The sequence below is a fragment of the Gadus chalcogrammus genome, chromosome 6, assembly GCF_026213295.1.
Source record: "Gadus chalcogrammus isolate NIFS_2021 chromosome 6, NIFS_Gcha_1.0, whole genome shotgun sequence".
Classification (NCBI taxonomy): Eukaryota; Metazoa; Chordata; class Actinopteri; order Gadiformes; family Gadidae; genus Gadus; species Gadus chalcogrammus.
The window spans coordinates 4,559,951-4,574,241 of NC_079417.1; the positions used below are offsets into that span (position 1 = coordinate 4,559,951).

The window sequence follows — 14,291 nt, forward strand, 5'->3', positions numbered from 1 at the left end:
ACGCCTTAGCCGATCTATGAATCTCATCCTTTGACCTTTCTGTGATCTTTGGGTTCCCAGAGGACAAGGTGACGAGCCGATGTCCTGATAGTCGCAGTTGCCTTTTATGTATTTTGCACGACAGTTGCGGTAGCTTTCCTTGCAACCTCTCATTTCGTACACGCCGGTACATGTGATGTTGCAAGAGGACCGATGTACCCCCCTGCGTCTGACATTCCCTTCAAGCTACAGAGGTACACAGGTGCTTCCACTCAAAGAACACGGGGCCGATAGATCCTCCAGATAAGGCCGCCGCGTCGCATGATGCACGCCAGGGACATGAATAGCCGTCTGAGGCAGTGGCTCCATGGCTGCTCCTTTATCAAGTTCCTTCATCATCATCATCATCATCATCATCATCATCATCATCATCATCATCATCCCCTTGTGAACAATATAGCCTTGTTTTTCCTTCCGCACAAAACGTGAAATAGTTAAAAAAAAAGTATGAGACCAAAATATAATTAGGAGATGTCAGCGGGAGAGAAGAGCGAGCAGTCGGATGGCGTAGGTCTTTGTTATGTAAACAGAGAGCTCTACCTTTAATCCACCGTCGGGGCTGTGTGTTGTATTCTCCAGGGAGACGAGGCTCTGTGGAGAGTCTGTGTGCATTCATTGCGCCGCTGCCGAATTTGAACAAAGATTGGGAAGCATCGAGACACACACTTGGTCCAATCTTTTCATGCCGTCTTTGTAAAGTAGAGCCTGCATGGGGGACATCCGCTGTTGCTTCTCTGCAAATACTCCCTGAACGATCAAAGCCTGGCTGGCTTTGATCTTCACTAAGAAGCCGCATTCTTCAACACGCTTCAGGTCACGGATATCCACAGAGTGTCCAGCGTAGTGTAAGGCGATCGAGTGAGGCGTGTCTTGGCACCTACAGTACAAACTAGAAAATGCATTTCCTGTAGAAAAGGCGGTGAGTGCTTTAGTGCATAGTGAGGTTGAGAACATGTTTTAGTAAAGCCACATAGTTTGCGACGTAAAGGCCTAAATGGCTTTAATCAAGTAAAGGGATTTGAACAGAGTCTAAATCAGTGGTTCTCAACCTTTTTTGAGCAAACGCCACCCTGACCTTACCCTGATCCTCTGACGCCCCCCCCCCCCTCCCCCCCCCCCCCAATAAAGAGAGAGAGAGAGAGAGAGAGAGAGAGAGAGAGAGAGAGAGAGAGAGAGAGAGAGAGAGAGAGAGAGAGAGAGAGAGAGAGAGAGAGAGAGAGAGAGAGAGAGAGAGAGAGAGAGAGAGAGAGAGAGAGAGGGGGAGAGAGAGAGGGAGGAGTTGAGGAAGAAATGGTTGGAAAAATGGTTCGTGCCCGGGCCGCGGCACCCTGCGGCCCGGGCACCGTGACCTTGGTCACCGCGACCACTCCCGCGTCCCCCGCCATGCCCCGTGAACGAATGAATGAATGGCCCGGGAACCACGGGCACCGCGGCCCGGGCAACGCGGACTCCACGGAAACAAATCGCACGCAGAGGCCTAATAAGGCCTACATGTTTTGTATTTGAAATGCAACAGTCTTTTCGCGGAGACTACGCTCAGAGCAGCTGGAACTGAACAAGAGGAAGGAGGTAAATGGGCTATGAAACAAAATTTGATCAGTGTTACTATAGTGATCATGACGATAGCTGATGTACCAGGAGTCCGGGCGTGTGCAGGACCGAACCGCGCTGTATTATCACTGTTCCACTGCGCATAGACAGTAAAAAGTAGCTGAGACGGTAGAGGGGTTAGACACCAATAAATGAAAATAGGCTATTTATTTCAGGTAGCCTATTTCCCCCCCCCCCAAAAAAAAAAAAACTTTAATATCCCCCCCCAAAAATTGAATCACGTTCCCAGCGCCCCCCTAGGTTGTACGAACGCCCCCGTTGAGAAACCATGGTCTAAATGGAGTACACAATGTGCATGTAAACATGCACCCCATTTAAAAAAATACAAATGGTTGGAAACAAATAAAGTGAAGACTTAAACAAATAGCTAATATGATCAGATCAAATCAGATCAGATTCGAGATAGCTGTGCTACTGTGTGTGTGTGTGTGTGTGTTAGTAATTAATTGTGAGTTGCCAGATCGATTGGCAATTTTCCAGCCCAACTATGGACAAGAACCTGCCCAATCAACCAAATACCGAGCTCGACAAATACTTCATGAATTAAATCTCCTTACGACTGGCGCAGAGGTTTGAGTGACAGGTCTGATGGCCCTCCCCCGCCCCTAATGACTATTGGACAGGTGCCCATCTGCCAATCTGGTAACTCTGAGCATGACGTGAAAAAGATTGTATGAGCATTGTTGTGTCTACCAAGCACCTAGCCTCTAGCCATATAAACAGGATCGCCCTATATATAACGATCATATTTCTTATCGTTTAATAATTTAGTGCCAGTTTAACAAGAAATTAAGTAACCGTTTAAGCTTGACATTGTGTTTCTAGGTTAAATATTGACCTTTTCTAAGCTCCGCAATGATTAGCTTTCATAGCCACCTTGGGCTATAGAGTCACCTAGAACGTCATCACACTCTAGCGTCAACGTCAATGAGAGCAATTGAAAATATAAGAAGCGGGTATGAAACTAAACTTCAACTGTGATTCTGAAAAAAGTATCAATGATATTGAAAATTGATTTAGATAGAGTTGAAGGTACAAGTTACGAAGTTACGCACGATTCAAAGGTAATCTAAACCTTAAAAAATCGGAATGGGGTCTTTGTGTCAATGGAGAAAATTCGTGGCAGGTGACGGGTCCCAAATTTTGTAGAGAATAAGAAAGAAAGAAAGAATAGAACTTAAGAAGAACAATAGTTGAGCGCTGCATGCAGAACTAATTTAATTATAGATCTATGAGTCCACCAACGCTTTATATTTAGATTAATATTTTGGCAGAGGTGATGGTTGCTGTCACAACTGAAGAAATGGAAATGTATATCTTTCTGTTTAAAATAGAATAACATCAAGAACCTTTTTATCACTTTTTATTTTTTTTTTGACCAGTGGGCATTATAATCATGTTTCTTAAAGTAGATGTAAAAGTTTTAAATCATTTTCAATAGTTGTGTGTGTGCGCATGCGCGCGCGTGTGTGTGTGTGTGTGTGTGTGTGTGTGTGTGTGTGTGTGTGTGTGTGTGTGTGTGTGTGTGTGTGTGTGTGTGTGTGTGTGTGTGTTTTTGTGTGTTTGTTTGTGTGCATGCCTGTGTAGAAAGTCAACATTGACAGCTATGTATGTAATCATACCTTTCTTTCCACAAAAGGTATAGATTTTCCAGTTTCAGTTCTACATTCTTGGGCCCCTGTCTTGCATATGACGCAATTGACTTTCTCACTGGCGAATGTGTCGTTGCTAGTTCGCAACTGGCGCAGAGCGTACTTTTTCTCTCCTGCGCCACGCGTCGGTAATTTAGGGAATGATCTTTCGCCCCAAGGTGCGGTTCGGCGAAAGGAGGAGGCGTGTTCTGGCGGAAACGTGCCCTGGTGCTATTTTGCAGTTTCAGAAATCAATTGCACCACAAACCAGGAAATACCTGGTTTAAAGTCAGTGGCGCCTTGTTCAGATGCTATTTTAAGGGCGCATGCATAATGTTGCTTGTGCACCTCGCGCATACACTTTGCTTCTCTCATCTACCTAGCCACACATTCTTGGGAAATTATTTGGGAAAGAACAGCTGATACAGCGGTAATAAGTTGTGCTTTTAAATCAATGCATCTGCAAACACCGTACAGCAAACACATATTTTCTTGAAATTCATGTGCATCTGCCTCATTGGAGACTGCAGACGCGCTGTCAAAATATCAACTCGTCAGATTCAAATGCGCCCATGGCTTAAAGGGGATGGGAGCTGGCACTCTCATTGGCTTATTGCACGTTACGCCCAAACCACACCTACGGGTAATTATGCTACTTCAGACCAACCCTTTTTAGATTTGCGCCGTGCGCCGGAAAAATAGCAACATCGCCATAGAACCGCCCACAAAGCTACTTGCGCTTGGCGCTTCTCACTTGCGTTTCAGACCGTTAAAAGAGGGCCCTTGATGTGTTTGTTGGGAATCTTACCAGGGGCCATAATATCTCAATAACAAAGGTTCAAATAGCCTGCAGCTTTGGTAGTGAAGGGAAGGGAAGGTCATCATAATCAATAGCGTTCTATATATTGATTACCTAAGTTGTCTTTCAGTTCAATTCAAATTAAATTCAAACTCAAACATTAAACGACACAGACAGCGGGCACACAAACACAGTTATCTTTGCCGTTGCCATGACGGTAGTGCACTATGTTGTCATCCAGTAGGGGACCCTGCCTGCCTGGAGGGCCTTCAGGTGACTGGTGTTTGCATGTTGCTGGTCTGTGTTTGCAGCAAGACAAGCTCTGTTTCTGGGCAACGTTCACAGCAGGTGGGCGCCTGCAGGGGTCAGAAAGCATAGATAACAGATTGACAACGTTGTCGTTGATCGTTGTCATAATGTAATGATTTGGATTCACCCCCTTATTTTCTTTAGCGGATAGACCCGGCTTTTCTATCAGATATATTTAATCAAAAATATTTGATATGGGCCCGTACAATATTTGGCCATTGGACATCCTTTTCTGGAATAACATAAGTGACATCACCTGGAAAGCCATGCCACATACACATCCCCTCGCATTAGGATTATAATAGGGCATTTATAGATTTTCCAAGATATATGTACTACTTAATGTCTCTCTCTCTCTCTCTCTCTCTCTCTCTCTCTCTCTCTCTCTCTCTCTCTCTCTCTCTCTCTCTCTCTGTGGTTTTGTCTTATGCTGTTTTCCCCCTCCCTGCCAGAGCCCGGCCTCTGACCCCCACTGCTAGTTGAGACACCTTTTCCCTGCCCTCAGGTCCCTCTCTGATGGAGCCCTGTCTCTGAACGGATAGGTTTCACCTTCACCCCCCTCCCTGCCACCCATCTGTCTCTATCCCCCCACGACTCTGGAGGATTGGATCAAACAACGTGTGTGGATTCACCTTCACCCTGTTCTCTTCCCCCTCCCTGTCAGACGTCTGCCTCTAACCCCCTTTTGTTCTTAAGCAATTGATTACCGGCACAACTGAGTGGTCGGTATTAGCATCAAAGGGCCCTCCTTTTGTCTTACAGCCCAGCAACAGATCCGTCTCTGACCCCCACTTTTAGTTGATGTATGTGTATTAACCTTGATTCTTTTATTAATCCCCCTCCCTGCCAAACATTGGCACTAATCCCACTCCCTGCTTCCCGACACAGATCTCTCATCCCTCCACCAGCCTTGAGGAGTTGATCAAACACTTAATGCGTATTCACCTTCATCCTGTTCTTATCAACGTCCCTGTCAGACCTCTGTCTCCAACCCCAAATGGCCCCTCCCTTGTCTCACAGCCCCACGTCAGTTCCCCCTCAGACCAACAGATCAGGGGCCCATCTTGCCCAGGTTCCACACCCAGTCAATTGTTGAACCTAGAGAGGGTGTGGGTTTTGTGATTGGCTGGATTTGTATAACGGCCACCCAATAAGAATTAGTGGTTTGCGACTTTTTGTAATGTAATGATTGGAGGTAACTGAGAGCCCTGCCCTTGTCGGGGTTGATATGTTGTGTTTTGTGATGAATTGACACTAAGCATGGGAGAATAATAATGGTAGAGCATGCAGGATTAAGACGCAGAAAGGCATATTTCAGGTAACCACCGAAGGACAACCGGTGGTTGTTTTGAGTATCCTGCGTGAGCCCAGGAATAAAGTGTGGAACCAAGTATTTATCTTTAGTCGCTTTCTCTCTCTCTCTCTCTCTCTCTCTCTCTCTCTCTCTCTCTCTCTCTCACTCACTCACTCACTCACTCACTCACTCTCACTCACTCACTCACTCACTCACTCACTCACTCACTCACTCTCACTCTCACTCTCACTCTCTCTCTCTCTCTCTCTCTCTCTCTCTCTCTCTCTATATTTATATATATTTCACCTGCTCCCTTCTCCCTCTCTCCCTTTCTCCCACTCTCTAAAACAATACCAAAATAATAATGGCAAACAATGACATAATAAAATAAAATACAATATAATACAAATTGTAATTTTTATATAGGCTATATTGAAAAAGTGTGGCTGTGCAATTAGATTAACATTTGTTTTTATCTCTTTGATACTTTTATTCTCTTTCTGTGCATCAATCTCTCTTGCTCCCTTTTCCTATCTCTCTCTTCCTCCCCTATCTCTCTCTTTCTCACACTCTCTCTCGTCCTCTCTCTCCCCCCTGTAGTTCCTATGTCTGAACTAACACTGAACACTGTGTGTTCTATTCTTAGTTAGGAATTACTCAGAAATGCCGTTGTCACCATTAAGGATGAACTACTAACTTGGATGAGGATATTCATCTTCATGTGAGATTGATGACTTAATCACACCAAGCAGACCTTCAAAAATATGTTTTAATTAACAATTAATAACCGATGCCCCCAAGATCCTGTCATACACATTTTCTATTTTAGCTGTCCATTTTCCGTCTGGAGGACAGAAGGTGTCTATTTTAATTTGCTCTTATTTCAAGTCATTTTTTCAGTAATCATGCCCTCGTAGCCCTTGCAAAAATAGCAAAATAGGGCCCTGAGAATGAATAAAACAAGCTATATTCAGAGTATGGAAACACAGGCATCCACATTGAATATCCTTTGATGATTTGTTTTCCATTAGAGTCCATCTCAAAGGCTATTTTACTTTCCTTCTGTGACATGGTTAATGGTATTTGTTGAGAGTATCTACTATCACAAGCAATTGTGTGGCCATGAATACCCCTTTGACAATGAGCCATTACCTTTGACAAAGTAATGGCTGGCAATGTCCAATTGCTCTAACTTTTACGCTGAGGTCCCAAATGTGCTTTAACTTCACTTGTTCCTGGCCCCTGGGAATTTCATAGTTTGACACCTTTGATTAGATTTTTCTTCAACTACAGTTTATTAATACTCGAACAGTGGACATTGTTCAAATTAACTCTTTTCGAGTTTACCAGTGACCACTTTTGTCAATGTTCTGGTGTTTGATTGTTGCATTCCAGTTATCACAATTCCAGTATCGAAAAAAGTGTCAGAAGTTTTGACACTTGGACACAAGTTATTTCTTTATTTTCTATATTGTGTTTTTGTGTGTCTCAAGTAATTCCCCTAAAAACGAATTACATGTACTCAAAAGACCGCAATATAACCTAGTTGGGATAGTCGTTGTAGCCTACTATTGCTATTTACCTCAAGTTGCCTCAAGTCAAGATGCATTTAATCATGACTTGCACTAAAAAAGGTCAATACGGCCTTAGTTAAAGACTAACCAGTTCACTAGAACACATTTCGTTTGGCTTAGGGTTAAGGTTAGATATTCACAAAAAATTAGATTTTTTTTTTAATTCATGACAAGCTTGAATAGAAAAAAATAAAATAATAATAATTAATATTGTTTAGAAAAACACACTGCATACTACATTTGAATGTGCACAATGTCGTCGTTTCTTTGCAACAGTGTATAAATGTCAACAATTTGTTGTTGTTTTTAGACAAATTGCTTCTCTGGCCTTGGTTCTGTGTGATGATCTTCTTTCAATTTGTACTCAGATTGCTTTTTTCAGATAAAAACATAATTCAAACAAAATACATTTGCTTTACACCTTAAAAGAAAAACAAATTATATTTGGTGCGCCTTGTATACAGTCGGTGTTGATTAATCTTTCTATGGTACAAAACATACACAGGTTGACCAGTGTGTAGGTTCTCTTCACTCATTAGTGCAAGGACAACTTTTAAAGCACTTCATCCTACATGGGTCTGACAGCCATTATCCAGCTTCCCAGAGGGACTCATGGTTACCTGGACTTTCTGGACGTGACTTTGGCCTTTGGTCAACATTCAGAGTGCATCTCAATGGGCTCCTAATATGCTTCAATGGCAATTAAGGAGAGTCCTCGTGATAGATGCATAGTGTCCATTAGATGCATAGAGTTACGGTTCATGCTGACCCCGGGAAATATACAAATGGAGTTTAGTTAAAGCTGTTGTAGGTGAGATTGAAGAGCTATTATTTCACAATAATTTATTATAAATGAAGTCGTAATCCATCAGCTGCAAGTGAATGAAATGCACTGTGAGAATATCTGCTTCTAGTTGACAATAGTGCCAGAGTAATGTACTTCTGGTTATATTGTTAAGGGTTATCAAGGTGTATGTTTGAAAAGGAGGTTGTTTGTAATCCATCACATTCTCATGTCTTTTCATTCTGTTGTTTTCGTAGCCAGGCAGGTTACCCATTACCGTCACACTCCAAGCCAGGCCACTACTGACAACATTTTAGACTTTGAGGAACAACAAATGACAAACAACAGGGGGAGGTGGATTCAGAGAACACTCCAACAACCACACACCTTAGCGGACATTGAGATGTAGCACTACATCAATAGAGCTTTGTTCACACTACTAAAATATATTGGGTAGGTTTCTATTGAACACATCGCTCTGGGATATTTTATTGTGTTTTTTACGGGATTTTTACGGGTTTCAATTCTGTTTTGTTTCACTTCAAGGGTTATATAAATACAGATCGACTAATTATTTGATTGTAAGAGGATGAGGATATACAAGTCAGTTCAGTAGACAAGCTAGTTCAGGTCCAAGTAGGTAAGTAATCTCCCTCATGTATTGTCAGACTCTTGTACATGGCATCTTTGTTTGCTCTTCTTTGTTCTAGCAATGATATTGCTTAAATAATTCACAGCTGTACACTGGTTCAGTGGCCAATTTCTTTGTGTGTGTGTTTGGCTGTTTGAGTACGTGTGTGTGCGTTGTTAGCAAGCATGCTTGTGAATTAATGTGTCAATATTGCGGTCAACCCTTCGTCTGAGCACAGAATTTGTTCTACCTTTGGTAAAAGCTTTTCTCTGACTGTTTGTTTTTGACTTTGTTTCATTGTTTCCAGGAACCAACCAGGGCTACCTGGTCTTCTTATTATTGTGCTGCTCACGTAGCTGCCTAGTGGAGCAATCCACCTCTATAATCCTATTCATATCTCATTATTTAAAGACATTACAGTCTTTTCTACAAGCAAATGTTTAATTCCAACTCGGTATTTGAATAAAGGTTGCTTTTGTATTTATCAATGGTGTGCAGTTTTATCTCAACAGTTTGGTTTTGGATACCAACTTTCTAAAAAAAAAGGGGGATAGCCTATTTTATTTATCAAACAGGGAAATAACCTCCATAACTACCATCTTAAAAACATGGATGTATTAAAGCAGGGGTCAGCAACTAGCGGCCTGCGGGCCATAACTGGCCCGCTAGACATAATATCAGGCCCGCCAGATTTTTCTGAAGATTTTTTTTCGTTTTTGAATATCGAATATCTATATCTGTTAGCTTGAATGTAAGGAGCCGGATACAGTGAACTTTTTTTTCTTTCACAACCTAATTGTATCAAATACTGCTACTACTCCCGGAAGGTTAGAGACACACTCGTCACGGTCACGCCGCGCGTAAGCTGTGAGGGGCTGAGCGGGAGTTATTGGAAACTATGCAATATTAAATTAAACAAACCCCCCTCTATAGGCCTATATACAACAACCATGGCGACCCGACATTACGTTTTTTTGTGTGTTACTGCGCTTAGAGAAAGGCAGGAGCTGTTGGCAAAAGTCCACAAAAGGTTTAAGACGCCAAGCTTTGAGACTTTGCTGTTTAATGCAAGTAGAGTCTCTGATGAGGCTACTTCGCCTACAGCTCTTCTAACGTTGAGTATGCTAGGAACAGAGGTTTGTGTGTGTGTTGCATTGTGTTGTGTTGTGTGAAGTGTTTTAGGAGTGGTTGGCTGCTTTTTTCAGTGCGCACTACTGCCCTCTCTCTAACATAAGGCCTTTCTACACTGCTAAGCCGGTTCGGTCGAGGCTTGGCACGCCCGGCGATTTCACCGTCTTATCTCAAGTTTCCTGTGTGAAACCGAGGGTAAAATCCCCCGTTCGTCACGTCGCAGGCTTTCTTGGTTCACTGGCGAAGGCGGGGCTGCACACAGAGTCCAGACCTCTTTAGAATAATTTGCATATTCCCGAATGTTTTTATTTTTTTACGAATGAAGACACCCGCATGCAAGAATGCGTTCACGTCTGTAGGCTATAAACGCGATTAACTATGTACAAGTGCAAAAACGCGAACATATTCTTTTTTTTTTGCTGATCACTTTTGGGCTAGGGACAGGTTAGGGTTTTTTATCCCGACAAAAGCCTCGTAAGGACAGTTCCTCTGCGTCTCTTTCATAGATCGCATCTCTCATAGATCCCATCTTTCAACATCTTTGTTTAATATGACTGCATCACCTCCTCTCACATGATCAGCAGCTCGTGTACTTCACTTTCTCTCCAGTTAGAACTGCTCACGATGATATCGCTGGGTTGTCTCGGTGGAGACAGTGCAGCAACACCTCTACCCAACGTCATCAGGCATGACATTTACATGATTAGGGCATACACTGCTATTTTACAGTAGGAGGAGAAATTAAACCTCCAGCATTATACTAAATACAAAGGATATGTTTTTGAAAGGCCGTGGCATTCACACTTGTCCTCATCAGGCTTTATGTGTTGAGTCTTCCATCTGTCTTTTCACCGCTGAGATTTTTATAGAAATATGCACCATTCACATCGCAGCTCATGGACAAAGCAATTAACGTGCGTAAAAACGTTATTGATCATCAAGCGTGAATTGACAAAAGCATTTACGAGGAAGGCCTAACTTTAGCCGACACATTAAAAAAAATATGTAAGAAATACACAATGTTATAATAGTAATTTCAGAATTCTGTGAGTATTCTTTTTTTCTTTACTGTTTGATTTATATTCGACTCCCGAAACGAATGAATGAATTGAAAAACAAATTTTTCAGAGAACCCTAACCTCCATTAAAGAACATATCTCATAGACGTTAGATAAGTATAAGTAAGATAACCGTCAACATCTATGGTAGTGTCTGGTAGAGACGCAAAGTGATTATAGCTCTTAGTATTTATTTTTCACTCTCTCTCTCAAACCCTCTCTAATTGACGCTCTCATTGTGACCTTTACACAGCGGTAATGCATAGCAAGACAACACATTTCAACGTGCAGGCATTTATTCTAATGCATTTTGTTTCTCAGAAACGGTCCCCGTGCGTAAATATGCATCACCCACCCATGAATATCATGAAGTGGTATCTATCTATATATGTATTCATATTCATAAAAAGAGGTCACCATAAAAAGAGAACTTTCATTGCACAACTTCACTTCAACTGAATGCAGATATATATATTTTTTATCAATTAAATCATCCACCACAAGGTAACATCAAATGTGGTGTATGTGAGCTGGACCACGTATCTCATCCAAAGGACATCATTACCGAGACAGAGAGGACCTTTGAACAGACGGTAGCTCCTCAGGAAGGCAGAGTATTGTCAGAGCCCGCTCACAGCACCGTACTCAGTCTGATGTCTATTAGCAGTGTGCATTTACTCGACGCACTCACTGTGAAAAATATGCACATAGAAGTGCAGTCCAATGTGCTGTAGATTTGATTTAAGAGCCATTACTTGAGGGTGATTTGTATTAGCTTCGGAAATCTGGGAGGAGGATGAATGGAGTTCGGGGTCCATTATGCAAGAACATAATAAAGTCATAATGAACCATAGCATTAAAGTTATCTACATGAATAGGACAGATGCACGCATATTGGGGGAGCGTTTGGCTGAACGCCAGAGGGGTGTATCAGGCTTGAAGAACAAAACGAACGCTCACACGTGGCCGGTTTGTGTTGTCGTGTTGTGTCTCTGCAGGTGAATGAGATCTACCACGATGAGTCACTGGGGGTCCATATCAACGTCGTCTTGGTGAGGATGATCATGCTGGGATACGCCAAGGTGAGTAAACAAAGTCGCAAGCGCAATGTGTACTTCTCTCTCACGGAACAGTATAGTACAGCCCATACACACAAATCAGGCTCCACGGGGCCCGAAAGGGACAGGAACCCTTGTCCGATTGGATTCTGTCTTGTTAATTTTCTTTTTTCTTCGGATGAATAGTCTCTATATATTAATGCATGCCGTGTATGCTGGATTGAAACTCGCTCTCAGAAGTAAGAAGACGTGGATTTCACTATCCTCAAAGTCGTTTAATCAGGTCATTTGTTGAACAATGAGACTCACCCAAAGTCACCCGAAACAACCCAGTGCACCCACGACATTGGGGACAGTGGAATCTGACGAGGCCCTTTCTAACGCAGTGTCTGTCATTTGCGTTGCCCATGGTGCATCAGAATGGGACTTGATCGACCCTTGCTGTTGCCGTCTCCGGTAATGACCGAGCTAGGCTGACAAGTGGCGGTTTGTCACTCACGAGTCCGCCCTCTCCCCCCCCTAACCGCCCTCTCCTCCGCTCTCCTTCCAGTCCATCAGCCTCATCGAGAGAGGGAACCCCTCGAGGAGCCTGGAGAACGTCTGCCGCTGGGCCTTTGCACAGCAGAAGGCGGACTCGGAGCACTCGGAGCACCACGACCACGCCATCTTCCTCACCCGCCAGGGCTTCGGCCCCACCGGCATGCAGGGTGAGCTGGCTGGATGAGAGTTCAATAGAGGAGGATGCAGCAGTACACACACGCACACACACACACACACACACACACACACACACACACACACACACACACACACACACACACACACGCGTGTAATGGAGTTATGTTGGGAAGCAAGCATAAAGCTCTTTCTCTTTCTCCGTCGTTCCGTCTGTCTGCATGTCTGTTTCTCTCTCTTTCTCTCCCTCTCTCTCTCTTTCTGTTTTTCTGTTTCCCCGTCGTTCTCTTTCTCTCCTCTCTCTCCCTCTCTGTCTGTCTTTTTCTCTCTCTCGCTTCCCCTCTCTCTCTCTCTCTCTCTCTCTCTCTCTCTCTCTCTCTCTCTCTCTCTCACTCTCTCTCTCTCTCCTCAGCTGTACATGTGTGAAGTCATTATAGATATATTCTATATGTTCTATGTATTCAGAACCTTCTGTGACTGTTACTGTGCTTATAAGGAGCTCCTTACCAAAGAGAGAGTGTGGTGTAGAAGGAGATAGAGACAGAGAAAGAAAAAAGAGAGAGCGAGAGAGCGGGGTAGAGGGAGGTAGAGACAGAGAGAACACAAGAGTGCACAAGAGAGAGAGAAACAGAAAAGATTTGAGCAAGTTTTTCCTAATCTGACAATGTTCTTTGTATAATAATGCTGAAGAACTCACTGTACTGAGAGAGAGAGAGAGAGAGAGAGAGAGAGAGAGAGAGAGAGAGAGAGAGAGAGAGAGAGAGAGAGAGAGAGAGAGAGAGAGAGAGAGAGAGAGAGAGAGAGAGAGAGAAATGCTTAGCTGTTCGATCAGCTTTTTATTTAATCCTCAACCACACCAGGGACGATTACCGTACTGAAATTAAAATATCTGCACTGGCATTTTCAAGATGCTGAGCAGAGACCCCCCGTTAAATATGCTGCGGTCTGAAGTCATTATTCCCTTGATCGTCTGCCAGTTGTCCGCAGCCGAGGAGAGACTGCTGTGTATCACGTAGCAATGGGGGCTGTAGCATATAGCAGAGGCAATAACCAGACTATCCAAACTACTTGGCTATATAGTTGCCAAGAGTCCATCTATCCGTTGCCCATTTCAGTTTTAATTAGCTCACGGAGGGCTGGCAGTAAGACCTTAAGAGTGACCGGCCACTGTTTCCACCATTTACAGCCCGGTAATGGCTTCAACAGTCATTCAATACTTTGTTCTTACATTCGAGGTGCTTTTGCCTACCAAGCTTGCTTTGTCTGAAAGAGGATGATGCGGTCAATCAGTTTCTCCCTCTCGTGAATTGGTAAACCCTCGTAATCGCTGTGGTCTGTGAGCGTGACTTTTTCTGTTCTACGCTGGTTAGCGTCACACTAATATGCAGGGCCGTCGGACTGCGGGGACAAAGGGGACAGTTGTGGGGGGGCCCAAGGCAGAGGGGGGGCCCATGACCAAAACCCCCCCCCCCGGGCAACAATCGCTCCGGACCCCCCCCCCCCCCCGTCAACAAACTGGCGCAGGGGGGCCCATCAGTAGCTATAGTATAGGGGCCCAGGATTTGGTGCTACGGCCCTGCTAATATGAACGCTTCTCAAGACTTCAACGCTTTTATGTAACGCTATTCAAGATCCCAAAGGGCTCTACATAGGGGGATTTAGCAAACAAAGTAAATATAATGACAGATAAAGGACCA

General features: G+C 43.6%; 1 protein-coding gene across 1 annotated transcript in view; it reads left to right on the forward strand.

The window, feature by feature from the left end:
* The window catches only part of adamts3 (ADAM metallopeptidase with thrombospondin type 1 motif, 3), a 91,309-nt gene that overhangs the window by 36,098 nt on the left and 40,920 nt on the right, over nt 1-14,291 (forward strand). Inside the window, exons 6-7 of the mRNA XM_056591548.1 lie at nt 11,860-11,943; nt 12,470-12,626. Of these exons, the coding sequence (XP_056447523.1) occupies nt 11,860-11,943; nt 12,470-12,626 (241 nt within the window). The remainder of the gene's footprint in view (nt 1-11,859; nt 11,944-12,469; nt 12,627-14,291) is intronic.